Source organism: Paramisgurnus dabryanus, chromosome 3 (genome assembly GCF_030506205.2).
Source record: "Paramisgurnus dabryanus chromosome 3, PD_genome_1.1, whole genome shotgun sequence".
Lineage (NCBI taxonomy): Eukaryota > Metazoa > Chordata > Actinopteri > Cypriniformes > Cobitidae > Paramisgurnus > Paramisgurnus dabryanus.
The window spans coordinates 23979394-23997013 of NC_133339.1; the positions used below are offsets into that span (position 1 = coordinate 23979394).

Consider the following 17620-nt stretch of genomic DNA (forward strand, 5'->3'; position numbering starts at 1 on the left):
TACTCCCTTTGAAGACAAAGTGGGGGCATATTTTTTAACAGGGGGTCCGGGGACCCGTGGGGGTCTGGTTTTGTATTACTAGTGGTCCTTCAAATATTATTTGAATGCATTAACAAAAATGCATTAATAGGCTAATAAAAAACTTAATTCAAATGAAGAGTACAACATTCCCATAATAAATACATGTTGTGACAAGCTTTGCATTGTACGCCCTCGAAAAATAAGTCTTCGGCCACCAATAAAATCCGGTCTTAATTCATACATGTACTGGGGGCCCCTGCTTCTCTTCTCTATCTATAGACCCTTTTACAGCCCACGTGATCAAATAGCATGCACACGCATTTTGGCAACGAAAGTGGTGTTGTTCCCCAGTGGTTCTAACGTGTTAGCAACTCAGAAAGTTTATCAAAACTGCTTCCCAGCATCCCATATCTGGTTGTTGCATTTGGTTGCACTAATATAATATACTAATATATATATATATATATATATATATATATATATATATATATATATATATATATATATATATATATCTGGCCACTTTATATTTGGCCATCTGCTAACGTCTTCTATCCACTCCACTATAGCACACGAATCTGGTAGCTGTGTTGAAAAGTCTTTTTAAAATAACTTTCTCAGTCTGTGTTGCTTCACTGCTGATTCTTGCCATACCTCCGTTGCCAAAATGCGCGCGCATACGTTGCCACGTCATCATTGTGTACAAACAGTAAGAGGGTCTATAAAGGGGTCCTTTGGCTGATAAATGTAAGTATGGTGTAGGGTGGTTCTCAAACTTTTTCAGCGTGCGGCCCCCCTTGTGTACAGTGCATTCTTTTACAGCCCCCGAAAGAATATTTATGACAAAAACAGTTCTAAAATGTAATATTTTAATTAAACAAAACATATAAAATTATACCTAGTAGTGCTGTTGGTTAGATGGCTTATTATTATTTAGGTTTAATTACACAGAATTCATGATAAATGAATGTATTTTATAAAATGTCATAAGACTGGGGCCCCCCTGGCACCATCTCGCGGCCCCCTTTGAGAACCACTGGTGTAGGGGATGTATAGTCTCATGTATGCATTTGGATCTCCCTTGGTGAAGTGACTCACAGACCAGTTGATAACGCTGTAATATTTCTTGTCAAATATTATTTATATTTGACTTATTTCAAACTCATTTGTTTCACTCTGCTCAATGTTTTTTCTTTCTTTCTTGATTCTTCACGCCTTTCCAGCATCTATGGCTATATTTATGGCGAGAACAGGTTAATCCATACACACGTTTATCCAGCTACTGTGCACCCTGCCCCGCTTGGTGTTTAAAGTAGATACAGCAGCTCATATTAAACACTTAATCTAAACTAGCCTTTACTACCTTTAAACCTCAGATCAGTATTGGGTATTACATTAAAATAAAGACAAATGGAATGATTCTTATTAGATTTGGAGGTAAAGTCAAATTCACCCCCCCACCATATTTTCTTCAAAATGCACCTTAAGAATTGTTATCCAAGATCACATGATCACTTCTTGAAAGGGGTTGTAGGGGAACGCCAAATTACGTATGGAAAATGCCCCTAATAAACAGGCAATAAATATGGCGGGGGCATCAAATATGGAGCAAAAAAACACAGAGAAATCCACCTTTATATGTTCTGTTTATTTTTTATATGTTCATACTTATATAACTCTCCTGCGAGGAACCATTTTATAAAAGTAAAAGCGTAGTTATCATGTTTTTTTTTTTTACTTCACTTCAGTTAACTGCAAATAACATGGCTATTGTAGTGAGACCATACTAAATATATGGCTAACATGGTTTTAAAACAAATAAAACATAAAGCATGATTAACAGGCATGTTTGTAAAGGAATGCAATAAATCAGGTTTCATTACCAGACTTTTGTTTGATTTATCACTAACGCCAACAAGCAACAGCTGCATGTTTAAATGCAAACAGTATTTATGTGGTCGTGTTTCATAGTGTCATCACGTGACTTATAAGCGCGTTTTAATATAGTTTGATAACAGGGAGGGATAGTCGGTCATGACTCCTGTTGCTCCTACAGCAAATGCAGCCTCAATATCCCGTTCCTCATTACACACAAAAAGATTAATCTATAAAGAGAAACAGACACATTTTATGCTGAATATTTTACTTTAACATTCCACGTGAAGCCAGTTTTATATAACATAACAAGGCAACAAACCTGAATTCCTCTGTCTTTAAGATGCTTAAACATCATTTTTCTCATAGTCAGTCTGCGACAAACAAACAGAAAGATTGAAGTATTTAATTCACTGAGAATTAAGTCATTTTAGTTTGATAGTATCACTGAGATCTGATGGAGTTTCCCTTAAATTACCTTTCCATTAAAAAGACCACAAAACTGTTTCTCAGAGTCTGTATGTGTGGTATGAAAGTTCTGCAGGGAAGTGGATCAGTTTAGTGTTTTAATCTTCTGTTTAACTAACATACAAACACCATGTAGTGGCATTAAGTGAAACACACAGACCTGTTAATGATTTGTGGGAAGTAGAAATCCAGAAAACTTTCTTCCAGTGGGACAAATGGTAGAAGTCCAGTGTAAAAGAGCAAAAGCAGATGTAAGCCTCGCTTTAAAGTGAAGCTAAAGGGCATGGAGGAGTTCTGCCATATCATGAAAATGACAAAGCCAAAGGTTAGTAACAAGTGGTTGGACAACGATTATACTTAAATAACAAGTCTGATATTATTAAAAGAGCTGTATCTGGTTAAAACATGTTGGCAGATAAATGCACACACACATACCATTTCGCGACAATGGGCCATGATGGTGGATTCTACGGATGCCCAAACTGAGATGTCTTCTCTGTTATATTTTTTCACAAGATCAGAAATCTAAAAGACAATAATTATAATATAAAGATACGGAGAGGAAAAGACTAATATTGGTAATGAGCATTTGGTAAAGTAGTTTGGGCAGAGAAATAAAGAGATTCTAAAAAAGAAATAATTATTAAGGGTCATTATGTGAAGAACATTTTGATAATATATAAAGAACTCGGACGCAAACCCTCTAAGTGCATCCGACATGTTTTCTTTTAAATGAGCGTCTTAATAGATTTTGCCAACAAACTGATATTATTGAGAGCATTCAGTAAATATCATCATCTCATTTTTAACAGATGTGGGGTTTAGAGGCTTTTGCATCTGAGCTCCTCATATGTTCCCCAATATGATCCCATACCTTTTCAATCAGTGCAAGGTTCTCCTCTTTCACTTCAATGTTTACGGGTATGTGAGGAAATTTTCGAAACGCGTCCTCTAATAAACAAATGTTCCTGTCAGACCCTGTGCTATAGTGACCTGTGCAAGGGGGTTAAAATTGCACCATTATTATCAGTTAATAAAACGTTGACTTGACAGTTTTGAATAATATCGCACCTGTATTGAAGGTAACCTCGAGTGTCTCTTTATAAAGTGGCAAGTCCTGAAAAACAATAACAAATAAACTAAAAAATGTCAACAGCATTATGTATTTCCTTTAGCAGACAATTTTATCCAAAGCGACTCACAAATGAGTAACAATTTTTGTCAAGAGCTAATAGTACTGTATAATTGGGGGGAAAATTGAGATTTCGCACAGACCTGGAAATATGGTGTAACCATTTAAAGATCCATGAATTGCCATGTTAAAATAGAGAATAGTTAAAGCTGCACACTACATCAGGAAAATATCTTGACCTCTGACCTCCAGATTTAAGGAGGAGATGGAGACATCATGCCCAGTCTGCCGCAGGAGTTCCTCATCATGTGACACAACCACATGACCATCTTTTGTCAAGTGACAGTCCAGCTCCAGCATATCAGTGCCCATCTCAACAGCACTGAGAGTGAGGTAAACAAACAGAATAGAAAGGAAAAATATGGAGTGCCCAGTCAAAAAATATATTAAATAGGAACATGACAGAGGATGATAATAATCTACTGTTCAGTTTCAAAGCATTGAGAGATAAACTCTGATTTAAGCCCGGTTTCCTCACTCACTGTGTAAAGGCCTCCATAGTGTTCTCAATCCTTTCACCAGACCCTGAGGACATTGAGCAGTAGACCAGAAAACATTCTGTTTAAAGTTAACCACTCACTTCAGTCATATATTAACTAACACTTAATATAAGACCAAATTGCTAAATCATGGCGGGACGAAAAGGGGACTTCCATTTAAAGCAACACTATGTAGTTTTTTACCTTTAAATAATGTCTCTAAAATTATTTCAGTGATAGAACAACTTTTAACTGGACAAATTGTACTGTTGCTGCAACCTGAGCAACCTCCTAGCTCCTACAAGCACACTCTGAAAGTGGCGGTGGAGGGTAGAGCACACAGCCCTGCCCCTCCCCCTGCCTGCAGAAGGGTGTCTGATACCAGGCACTGTTGCGCTTTTCAACCACATGGGGGAGCTGTAAGTCATTTTTACATGGAAACTACACAGTGTTGCTTTAAGGGAACATGCCTTGTATGTAAAAACGGCTCATTCCACTGTAAAATATTTCTGTAGAAATTACAGTATTACTGGGTATTACTGGGAACTAGCTGCCAGTAACTTACTGTAGATTTTACATTTATGTTATTTACTGGCAACAGTTTGTTCAGAGTTAAATGAACATGAAACATTTTCAGTCTTTGTAAGTTACTGGCAACCAGCTGCATAATTACAGCAATTTTTTTCAGTGTAGGTAATAAAAACAGTACAGATTATTTTGTAAGGTCTTTATATAGCAAATAAAAATATAGTTATGTATATTATATTGCATTTCTGTCAAGAGATCCTTTTGAAAGTTACACATTGCACCCCTACACATTAGGACCTTTATAAAGGGTACTGTCCCAGTGACAGCTTTTGTACCTTTACTTCTGAGAGTGTACTTACAGGTTAATAAATTAATATACAACATTTAAACAAAATGCCCAGACCTATCTACATCAGTGCTGATAGGTCATGTTTGACACAACAATGCAGCTTAACAGAAGATCATAGTGATGATCTTACAGATTTAATGTGGATTTAAACAAAGACAGATTTCCCGCCAAAAGATCATGACCCACAGCATCAGATACTGTACCTCCTCTATGTGAGATGTGTTTGCAGTAGAAAGCCGTCTTCTTTTTCTTGTGAAGAATATGAGGGTTTTTTAGAAAGAAGAGTGATGTGAGAGCATAGCCCCCTACTGCTGGTAGCAGAAAGTACAAGTAGCTTGCCATGATAAAGGCACGAAAACCAAAAGCAGCAGAAAACTGCAAAAAAAGAAATCGCAACTATTATTAAAATATAAATTAAGTATGCAGATGTATGCATATGAAATAAAATATTATGATTTTTAAAAATATTTCTATGATTCCTCAAAAAAGAAAATAATTAAACTTACCAGTATTTTAGATACAGATGCAGTTAACCTTATTTTCCTCAGAAATTTGCTTTAGATTTGGATCCAGGTAGAACCAAAAAAGTTGACTTCCTCAAGCACCTGTCCTCCAGTCTATAATTGTTAACATTCTGCCTATCTCTTATCTTCACTTGTATCTCACCCCCGTTTAGTTTACTTTCAGCCACTCCCTTCCTTACTTCACCTTGCCTACATTTCACAGCAAGAAATGTTGCAATGAGCCTGATGGTCTGTAATGCAAAGGAAAAATTACATTAACTGAAGTGCGGCACAAAATACATCTCCCTCATATGATGTAAGTGGCTAAAATCTCGACTGACCTCTTTGTTGCTCTTTAGGTGTGTGCTGTTCTGGACATTAAGTTTGTCATCTGTGACTCTAAACCCCCCTCCTCCCTTTTTTGTGACAGTCAGTGAGGTATAAGGTTTTTTGAAACACAACCTTTCAGATTTTCTTGTGTGTGTGTGCGTTATAAGGAATTTGTGTGAAATTATTTTCCAGATCCTTCACAATTTTTCATGACGTAAACTTCTACAGTATTACACAGACAGACATTTTCTTCATTATGACATGAAGCAACATGTGTGAAATAGGAGAGACATGAAACGGAGACAAAAAGTGTTTTTTCCGAGCTGAAGTTGAGTTCATGCTTGGCAAGTATTCATATTCTCACACATTTAAAGCTTTGGAATGACTTGATAAAAGTATAAACCCACAGCAGCACATGCACACAAAACAATTACACAACACTGAGTCGGTTCTGCCTGTCAGCAGCACATTTTCTGTATCCTATTGTTCTGGTTTTGTATAGAATTGCTGAAAGTGTGTTATCTAACAAACAAAGTGACAGAGTCAGAAGGGAAATGAGATCAAGGGACAAGTATTCCCTTTATTTTGTAAAGCCTTTGAAATTAATTTTTATCACACATCATATTGATTCTGCAAACAAGAAAACTTAATTACATATAATATGAAGTGGATCAGTATGTTTATTAATACACTTTAGTATTAATACAGTTAAATCTTTCTAGTAAATCACAAGTATGCAAGTGCCAACTCAGCTCATTGTTTTTAAGAGTGGAATGTCTTTCAACAGATTTCTAAACCCATGCTGGAACTTGTTGAAACAGCTAGGGGAGCGGCCCAACTGGACAGGCAACTCAACTGATTTGAGCAGAGAAAGAAAATGTAATAAAGTTCCTAAAGAATAAGAGTGATGGAAAATTGTAAAGAACGTTAATTGTATAATTGAGTCTATTCATTAGCCATTAAACAACTGACCATTAACTAAGCCAAGGCTCTGCGTACACTCATGAGTGTTTAATTTTCACTGCCAAAGTTAGTCATTTTTGAGCGTCATTACCAATTAGAAAAGACACAAATCACAAGGGCGTTGCAAAGAGTAAATCACAACAATATGACTGAAGGCAAGTGTTATTCTGACTGTCAGCTTGCAGTTTATCTTCAATACACATAGGTGCAACATTTAAAATGAGCCCTTTAGCTACACACCAGGGAAAATTGAGGTCACAATTAGCTATTATTTAGCAATTTCAGACAATTTTCACATCAAAACTAAAAGCTGAAGCTTATATGATCTCTATTTTGTTGTAGGGCTAATACAATTTAAATGGTTAATAAAATGCAAATTATATTTTGCAATGCATGACTGGTGAAGAAAACGACTGGGTAAAATTTTACAATCAGGTTGTATAAGTAAACATTAGTGATTGCATTAACTAACATGAACAAATAATGAACAATATAGTTTTTCAGCATGTATTAATTCTTGTTAATTTCAGCATTTATAAATCAAGCATGAAGTATAGAATAATAAATGCTGTTGTTCATTAAGATTTTATGTTAGCTAATGCATTAACTAATCGTTAACAAATACAACCTTATTGCAAAGTGTTACCAACGACTATGTGTGTCGACAGATAAAAAACCTTTTCAACCAATGTGAGATTTTTATATATTTTAAGCGCTTTTTTCTCTTATATTTTTAATATAAAGAGAAGAAAAATGAATCACCACACATCACACACTTACAGTATCAGGAATTTTATTTAATATATGTATATAATTCTGTTTTTGTTAATTGTTTAATTTATTATACCCATAAGCATATACATAAACTATAACCATCCATAGCTCATTTGTCTCGACAATCTGCTCAATATTGTTTAATCAATTAAAATAATTCCTTACAAGATTCAGGGAAAATAGGCTTAAGAAAGAATGAACAGCCAATTATTTTTCACACCCAAAGCGAAATATGAAAAAATGCAAAATATACTTTTAAAAAGGACAATAGTTTTAAATCCCTTTTTAGTTTTTAAAATAAAAAAAGAAACTCACCAATATAACACCAGCAATAATAATAACAGCCATAAAAAGGACATAATGATATTTGCCTCCTTCGTAGGCTTTTTAAATCATATACTGTATGCGTGCAGGTTTATACGTGAAAAATACATCCGTAAATGTTTCGAGTGCATATCAGTTAAATGTACGTGTGTGTAAAAGTGTATTTCTGTGAAAGACTGCTGACAGTCCCCATGGTCCCATTCATAATAAGCATATCATTGCCACAGACAATACAGCAATATATAAATAACCTTATCCTTGGTAATGAAACGTTTCCCTCAGTTCACAGAATGGGATGGATCTCCCCTCCTTATGAGGAAGCAGCTTCTGGTTGAAAAAGACAGACTCAGACATGGGACACAACCATCATTGCCTGTTACACTTCACCCTAATAAGAGGGGTGTGAAACGAAGAAAACAAAGATAAAGCTGAAATCGTAGAAAGAAATTGAAATAAGGAAACTAAAGGTTACAGGAATAGCAATAATTGCACGAAAAAAAAAAAACATTTGGTCATAAGACACAAAGTGCAGGTGCACTGATTGAGAAATGTCACAAAATGGAGGTGCGAGAGCGTTCTCACGAGGTGAACCTGCTCTGCTGCTGTTGGGTCTTGCCTAAATTGGGTTTTACATTGAAGCTTTTTACTAATTTATGCAAATCAGACCCTGTATCGATGTGAAACAGCAAGTCTTTCCGCCTTATCATACTTTCCTAATCCAAGATTGGCCAAAAACACTGATTTCCTACAGAAAAACAGGATGACTTTACGTACTCAAAACAGAATCAAGGCAAAAGTAGCAGTAGAAGTCAGATTTTACCTGTGATGCAATGCATGCAGAGTCAGCCAATCAGAGACTAGATAAACACAAGGTTAGCCAATCGCAAGCGAGAGAGGCATGAGGTCAGCAAGCCCTGTGGAAAAGCCCTTTGAAAAGTTCTGACATCACAGGGAGGGAATGAGGAAAAAATTTGCTATGGCTCTGAAAGCGTTAAACTTGGCTATGATTCCACAATCAATCCAGAACAATTACACCAATAGGCTAAAGAAAGAACAGTCTCGACGTATGTAGCATAAGGGACGGATATTTGCACTAGGTAACAAAGCTAGAATGCGGGGAACTATGTGTGACTTATAAAAAAGGAATCATGGCAACAGTAGCCATGGAACATGGTAACCAATGACAACTATTGTTATCCATAAAGAAATCTTTATCAACCCCCAAAAAGGGAAAAGAATGCACGATGAAGGTCTGCACACCTCCATGAAATCAACAGGATGAACAAATACGAGAAGAAATCTAACAGATCAATAGAGAGGAAGCCGGCATTAAAAATGATACTGATGGCTTAATTTTCCAAAAACATTGGCAAGAAAGTGTCAGTTTGCCACAGTAGAACATGATATTTTACAGCAGATGATAACCGGGATATTATACTGTGTTTTGCTCGCTTTCCTTTTATCTTGCCTTTTTATCGTAAGGAGTCAAAACAAGACCTCTTTCTCTCAATAGAAAAAATAAAAATAAAAGTCCTTTAAATGTAACATCACATGTCTTTGAGTGAATAATAATAATAATAATAAAAAAACACTAGTAATGAACAGTATAGCTTCAAAAGATATTCAAATATAAATTTCCAACATTACAAAACACGATTTGTAACCGATCGTAACATTCAAATTACAGTGTACAAACAGATCTCCAACTTACAATACTCCAATGAAACTCAGAATCACTTATATACACACATACCAGTCCAGTGCCCATCGTAAAGATTTTCTTTCTTTCTCTCTGTTGGATTCAAAAACACCCAGGAACACAGACCAGTATAGAGACACCCTCAAGAGAGACATAAAGAGAAAGAGACCGATAGAAACAGAGACAAAGAAAGAAAGAACGAAGGAGAAGCAGGGTACTGATAGAAAGGATGCAATTGTTTCAGAGAGCAGGAGCTGTGTGCAGTATGCAATGACAATAGTGAGTCTGACAGCCCCCATTAATGGCATTATGATAAGAGGTTATATGCCCGAACTAGCGCACAGCTTCCCAGCGACAGAGATGTACAGGTGAAAGAAAGCTGAAAGTTTTACATGTATTTTTTCCTCTTTTTATCTTGACTTTTTTATGTATATATGTATGTATATGTCTTCGCAGGTTGTCTGGAGTTATCTTTATCGGACTCCACGCTGCTTGCTCAATCCACGTGACGGCTGAAAGAAAGATTCAGTATTGAACATAAGCGGAAATTCAGAAATTGTACGTTTCTCAAACCAGTTCAACTAATAATGACCACACTTTTGGATATTTTTTTAGGATCATGAAAAAATTACAACAAAGAATAATAATCATGCAAGTTTTAGTCTGTCATAAAAGCAAGAGAACACAAATGCTATTTTTTGAATACGTAAATGTGAATGCAATTTTCTAAAGATGCACCGATGTATCAGCAGATTATAGCATTTTTTTCCACTATCGGACATCGGCTGAGTGTTTAAAAACCGCCGATCAAGAAGGGCAGAAAAATGCCAATTTTAGGATTTCCCAACATTATATTTTTGAAACTAAGTTGAAAGCAAAACTATCGGTATTGATAGATATCATTCTAAGTAGAAATGCACTAATATATCGTCCAATAATCGGTCAATAAAAGCAATCGCCCGATAGTTCAAAAAGAGTTCAACAGGAAAATGCAATGAATTTTAGCTCTTTGTATAGAAAATTTAAAGAAACATCACTAGTTTAATGTTCAATATTAATGGTAATTATATGAATAAATAACATTCAGAAATGTTATCTTCAGAATTTAATCAATGCAAGCTAACATAACCACCAAACTAGAGATATCGCCATCTGTATCAGCAGATATCAGTCTGGATAATCAGTGGAAAAATTTAAAGGCGGGGTGCATGATCTCTGAAAGCCAATGTTGATATTTAAAATCACCTAAACAAACACGACCCTACCCCAATAGAATCTGGACCTTCTTTTGATAGACCCGCCCCACACACGCAACCCAGTCAATGATGACAATTAAAAGACACGCCCCTTAGTGCTGATTGGCTACAAGTGTGTTTTGGTACTCAGCCCAACTCCCTTTTCCAAAGTGTTTTTCAAAAACCATGCAACCCCGCCTTTAATATCGGTGCATCTCTAATTTAAGTAATTGAACATCGGTATCGGCACAGAAATTTTGTATCCATGCATTTCTCTTACACTTTCCATAATTTTTTTATGACTGCTGCATGTTTTTCCTACCTGTCCCTCTCAGGAGCCCTGGTAGTTGGCCTGAAAGCGTGCAGTCTCCTCAAAGATGAGCTCCTTAAGCCTCTCTTTAGGAAGGTCGTCCAGCTCCATTTTGAAGTTGAAGGGTTCCTCAGCCACCGGCTACATTTGCAAACAATATTAAACGTGGTTAGGCTAAATGAATGCTATGGCATTGAATAGATGACAGATGGGTGGGGGTGTGAGACAAACATGAAAGCAGAAGTCCACAGAATGAGACCGATAGGAAAAGAGAGAAACAGAGAGAGATATACCTCATCAGTGGGGTCATAGTACTGCTCCAGGTAGGGGTGGGCCAGTGCTTCTTCCACGGTTATACGTTTGATGGGGTTAAAGGTTAACATGCGGTCCAACAAATCCAGAGCTGAAAAAGCAAGCATACAAAAATGTCAAACCCTCATGCTGAATCTAAAACGACAACAAGCTTATTCAGCAGTACAGGCACTGAGCCTTTAAAATCATGCTCTAGACAAAATTAACTAAACACAAATCCATAAGCACAGAATAGGAGCTGTAGACCATACGGCCATAAGTAAAGTTTAATGTAGTAGTAATTTCATTTTACTCCGGCTTCATGTTTCATTTCAACATACTCTCGCACAATGCAGCCAGACCATCAAAGACCATTTGTTCACACCCACATTTGTTCAGTACACCCACATACTCGCATGTGTGCGCACTCTTGAGACGGCTCCTGTCAGACTTTACTTACACACTCTGCATATCATTTCAACTCTGTAACACTTAACATCCTAAAGTGTCCGTTTACCTTTGTTGTCTGCTTTGGGGAAAAGCTTGTTCCATGGGATCTTCGGTTTCTGGGGTAAAGACTGGAGGTAGTTCCTGGCCTTCATGTTGATGATGCAATTCAGATCATCTTGAGATGGAGACCCCAAAATGCCTGGCCGATTGTGCAGGAGGAACAGAATAAACTTCAGTGTGCACATGCCCAGATGGATCATAAATCTATCCCATTTCCTTCATATAAGACAATTACAGCCCAACAGTACTCATATTCTCATTATTTATTTACAAACGGATGGAGAATATCGTACACATATATCAATAAGAATAATGGAAATAGTGAGCCACATGCATACCGTCAGCAATCTTCTTAAGATTTTGTGGGAAAATATGAGCTACACAATTCTTGCATTGCCCATTTTGCATTCTCTGACAAGTGTGTTAAAAGTATATAATGTGACATTATTTCTAAACCAAAGCTGATGATATTCAAGGCTGGCAGCTGATAATAGTGTAGATTATCTTTTGTTTTCTCTCTTTACTGATATACGGTGTTTCATAATACAGGACTTTCCATACTGAAGGCATTTTTTTAACTTATTTACACGTTTAAGTGTCTATCTTTTGCTGGACTACTCTCATTTAAGTTGATTAACCCTAGACCATGGCTAAAACAACCATGTCACTGTTTAAGCTACAAATGAAAAAATTCTGATGAGCCATTTCTAGCCAAATCAGTCCTCACGCATTAAGAATGATAAGTAGAAATGACAAAGATGCAATGTTTGATAATGTCTGCACATAAAATATATTGTTGGCAATGCAGCAACAATGGAAACAGATCCAGCCAATCACAGAGCAGCTAGTAGGGGGCTGGCAGAACATGGAAACACTTTTTTTATCTGCTTATATGTTTTCGCTGTTGGTCAGGTTGCCTCTCAGCCAAGTGTCTTATACATTTGCATAGTTTGTGTATGCTTTAATTGTTGTTCAATATAAGCAGAGGGCACATCTGAGCTATATTCTCACCCAATATGTGGTTGAGCTGGTCCAGATAGTGCTTCCCTGGAAAGATGGGTCTATTTGACAACATCTCCGCCAGGATGCAACCCACAGACCAAATATCAATGGACTTAGTGTAACCCTGCAAGACAGAGAGACACATTTAAAACACATTCAGTGATTTTTCAATGCTAAAGACACACAAATGCAAGTATGGACATACCTTGGAGTTGAGCATGATCTCAGGAGCACGGTACCAGCGAGTGGCCACATACTCTGTGAGGAACCCAGTGTGGTCATGCTCAGGGTCAGCTATCCGTGCCAGCCCGAAATCACAGATCTATGAATGATGAAGAATTTATTTTACAAACACACACACACACACACACACACACACACACACACACACACACACACACACACACACACACACACACACACACACACACACACACACACACACACACACAAGGAAGATTACCCTTATAAACAAATTTCTATATTTTGGCAGTTGAACTAGCTTCACTTTTCTATCAATATAATACTATTAGAAGTCAAAAGACTATATAAGACAGGGCGAGTAGATTAGTGCTGCTTTAAGATTAGATTTAACCATTTGAACGGTTTAAAATGTAACAGATCTCAGTCTTATAAAACCCACTCATGAAAATAACATTTGTTCATTGTTTTTATTGCAGGTTAGGGCTGATATAGGCTTTTGGTTTTCCAAGCATTTTCCAAATGTCACATCTTATTTCAAGGTTTGGATAGTGCTTGCTTATCACAAGTCTCTTGAGATATATTTCAGAGGAAAATCAGGCTGTGATTCTGACCTTGAGGTCACAGGTGGTGTTGATGAGAAGGTTTGAGGGCTTTAGGTCTCTATGCAGCACATTGGCAGAGTGAATGTATTTCAGCCCTCGTAAGATCTGGTACAAAAAGTAGCAGATGTGGTCGTTGCTGAGTTGCTGTGTCTTCAGCAATTTGTAAAGGTCCGTCTCCATCAGGTCCTGTACGATATAGCTAAAATCCAGTTAAAGAACTACAACACATACAGAATGAATCAATTTAGGTAGAAATGTGATAACCAGGGTTCCCACACCTTAGTTTACATCAAATTCAAGGACCTTTCAAGGAGTTTCCAGATCCAATACCCTCAAATTCAAGGACTAAATGTGGGGACACATTTCAAGTGAGAGCAAGGTTACATCAAGTTACCTTTTAAGATACATCGTTTCAGTTCCCTTTCGAGGGATCTTACGCTGCTTCACTGCGGTGACACTTTAGGGTAGCTTCCAGGGGTAAGTGACTCTGAATGTGTATATCAAATTCAACCAATGGTGAGGTTCTATGACAAAGACAGGGTGACGCAGGCGCCAGGAAGTATATCGCTTTCTGAAATATTGCCAAAGACGGCATTACAGGGATGCATGAAGTATGGCAAGGGAGAATTAGTCTCTCGTTCCCTTCTCAGGGAACAACAGTTACACACATAACCAAAGACGTTTTCCTGTGTCAAACACAACTATGCAAAAAAGCATTTAGGTGTGAATCAACATTCGCATACAGAAGATATCAGCATTTAAAGGGAACAGTTTAAACGTGTGCTTAAAAAGTCTAGAATTTTTATGATATTACTACACTACACAGGAAATAATATGGATTTTTTTACAGAAAACTTCTTGCATAAAATAGATTCAAGCACTTTCAATGAACTATATCTATGTATATTTTCAAAAACTTCCCAGGGGCTTGAATTTTTTCCCACAGATTCAAAAACTTTCAAGGATTTCAAGGACCCATGGGAACCCTGGATAACTTAAGAAAATTAGCTTTAACATCAAATCACATTGGCCACCTGCCCAAGGTGTCCCCCTGCCTTCGTCCCATAGGATAATGGGTATAGAAATTGATGAATGTCTGTTAACGTTCCCTTGTATTTGCTCAAAGATTTGTTATAATGTGCACTTCCTGTGTTTGGTTTAAATTGGTTTCTTTTGGTTTTCTTTCAGTATTGTATTGGCCACCCTACATTTTAGATACAGATCATTAAAAGAAAAACTTCTAGTCCTCTAAAGTACAAAAATTATCTATGCTATAATTCAACCCGGTGTGGTTTAAGGATACACATCCCTCATATAGTCAATGCGCCGTGCTCTCAGGATGTCATTGATGCCGATGATGTTCTCATGACGGAACCGCAGCAGGATTTTGATCTCTCTCAGGGTGCGCTGGCAGTAGGTCTGGTGTTCAAATGGACTGATCTTTTTAATAGCCACTCGGGTCTTATTCACATTATCAAAAGCTGAGCTGCAGGAAGCAAGAAGAGACATGACAGGAAAGAGTTTAAGATTATACAAGATGAGCTTATGTGCAAATACAACTAAGAATAACGGTGTGTGGAATTTAAAAATAAATTAAGATATTACTAAACAGAGGATGACTGTGCTTTTGGATAAATGCACCTGCATTTAAAGTCCACCCAAAAAATATTCTGTCATAAATTTACTCACTCTCATGTTGTTACAGGTCTGTTTTTAATGAACACAAAAGAAGAGATTTTGATACATGATGGGAAGCACACAGCTGGTGGAAACCATTGACTTCCATAGTAGGAAAAACGAATCCTATGGAATTCAATGGGAACCATCAACTCTGTGCTTTAATACCATATTTTATCAAAATATCTTCATCATCATCATCATCATCATTTCTATAGTATTTGTTTTTCCTACTATGGAAGTAAATGGTTTGCACCAGCTGTGTGCTTATTGTTATTAATCAAAATTTCTTCTTTTGTGTTAATTAGAAAAAATTTATTCATACAGATCTAGAACCAAATGAGGATGAGTAAATTAAGACAGAATTTTAATTTTTGGTTGAACTACCCCTTTAAGTGATCAAAGATAACAATAAAACGACTGCATATTAAAAAGGGAATTATTAATAAAAATGCATGATTTACTATCGGATTCGACATATAATTTAATTATACAGCCTTTGATTTCCCTAACCAAACAAATCCATACAAGGCCTGAGTATTTATATTACTGGTGGGATTGTTTACATCCTACAGCAAAACTTGACAGTCATTATGTAGATGGATGACAGACAGAATGCACAGTATATACTCTGTACACCATTATTTAAACAGCAGTCTTCACATCTCATTAGCAATTAGCATGATACATTAAGGTGAGCATGTGTTATACACCATTTTGCCATTCTGCTTCATCTATATTTGGCCGCATCGTAACCACGCCTGTTTTACGAGCACAGAGTGAGATGTCAAGATTGCTAGCGGTGAAGCTACATAGCATGCAGTTTCAGCCTACAAACTCATCAAACACAAGCACAGTGCAGAAATCACGAGTGACATTTAACATCAAACGAGCTGATCTCTCTGAACTAAACGTACAGATCGTCGTAGCAGTGGCTTTAAGTGAACTGCAACCACTGAACGACACTGTTGTTGTGTAACCTATAATGATAAAAAATACTCTCTAGGTAAACAGCACACTAGGTTTTGAGACGTAGTTCGTGGTGGAGAAATGGGATTTAATCCAATGTATTAACGTTACTCGCAATCTGTTTCCAGCCATGACATGCAGGTATACGCGAGAAGGAAACTTGTTGAGCAGTGCAAATTATTCAGTTGCTTTTTCAAACTTATCAATGCGTAAAACATCTAATATATTTTCCATTCTGTGTGGCAAAATAACAAAGCCTTTCAGACAATCAACACCCTTTTCCTTTCCTACAAAAAACGGATAATTTAACAGTCCACTAACGTTAAATCTCGCCCAAATTCAACAGCATCTCTACCAAAGTGTGCGATTGCAAAATGTTCGATTTCCGCTTACCAGACCATCCCGTAGGCCCCCTCCCCGATGTACTGGAGATCGGTGTAGCGGGGACCAACGTCAAAAATTTGTCCCTTCACCGATTCCAGGCCAGGTTTGGATCCCGCGCCTCCGTTCGCTCCTACGGGCGCGACGGCTCCTCCAGCTCCAGCGGCGCTGCTGTTCGAGCCCGCGGCTCCAGTCGCTACCGCGCTGCTGCCCGATTCCGCCATCGTTTCTGTCCTCAGATCAGTCGCCTTTGCACAGTTGTTCTTGTGGGAGGGGGGCTTGTATTGTCTTCAGATCAACGATAAGTTTATTGAATAGCAAAGGCTGCTGTTATACGTTGCTCTTTCCTGACAATCACAGAGGACTCAATCAAGGCCCCCCTTTGGTAGGATGCGAGCGAGTGCGGAACGAGCGTGCATGTAAACGGATAGCGAGCGCGAACGCGCATTTCTCCCATACAACATTCAAGGACGGGAGCGCGCGCATGCAGGCGCATTCACGAAGCAATAGAAAAACGTTCGGGTGGGTGTGCAGAATGCCTCCCACGGTTATGGTTAGCAGGCCCTCTAGCGTGGTTTACAGTTTGTTGTTGAGAGAACAGCCGAACAGCGTATGTCAAAGTGCAAGATAAATACACCAACTCGGCAAATTTTCTATCATTTGAAAATGTAGGGTTATAAACAGTTTTAAGCAACATTATAGGAAGTACAGTGAAATGATACTTTCAAATATACGAAATGATTAAATTATTTCTTCATGGGGGACACATACGTAACATAACAGGTCTAAACTATATCACGCATCTATATTTATATTATGGGTTATTATAGATATATGTAATTCCCACTTATATTGCATTACAGAAACAGCGCATTTGGTGTCATACTTAAACATTTTACCGCATCTAACTAATTTTATTCATAAAATATTTATA

The 17620-nt window shown here is 37.4% G+C and overlaps 2 protein-coding genes across 2 annotated transcripts; both read right to left on the reverse strand.

Annotated features, from left to right (window-relative positions):
• Positions 1-1648: 1648 nt before the first annotated feature.
• Positions 1649-6063, reverse strand: gdpd3a (glycerophosphodiester phosphodiesterase domain containing 3a). The gene is made up of 11 exons (XM_065279521.2): positions 5419-6063; positions 5116-5287; positions 4039-4081; positions 3743-3878; positions 3436-3481; positions 3239-3357; positions 2800-2889; positions 2525-2658; positions 2375-2434; positions 2219-2270; positions 1649-2126 (listed from the first exon to the last, which is right to left on the reverse strand). Exons 2-11 carry the CDS (start codon positions 5252-5254, stop codon positions 2007-2009), a joined length of 939 nt encoding a protein of 312 aa, XP_065135593.1. The 5' UTR covers positions 5255-5287; positions 5419-6063; the 3' UTR covers positions 1649-2006.
• Positions 6064-7484: 1421 nt separating this feature from the next.
• mapk3 (mitogen-activated protein kinase 3) lies at positions 7485-17138 on the reverse strand. Its single transcript, XM_065273750.2, has 9 exons — positions 16699-17138; positions 14963-15145; positions 13669-13858; positions 13059-13175; positions 12863-12977; positions 11859-11990; positions 11344-11453; positions 11063-11191; positions 7485-10017 (listed from the first exon to the last, which is right to left on the reverse strand). The coding sequence occupies exons 1-8, from the start codon at positions 16908-16910 to the stop codon at positions 11072-11074; spliced, it is 1179 nt and encodes a 392-aa protein (XP_065129822.1). The 5' UTR covers positions 16911-17138; the 3' UTR covers positions 7485-10017; positions 11063-11071.
• Positions 17139-17620: the final 482 nt, after the last annotated feature.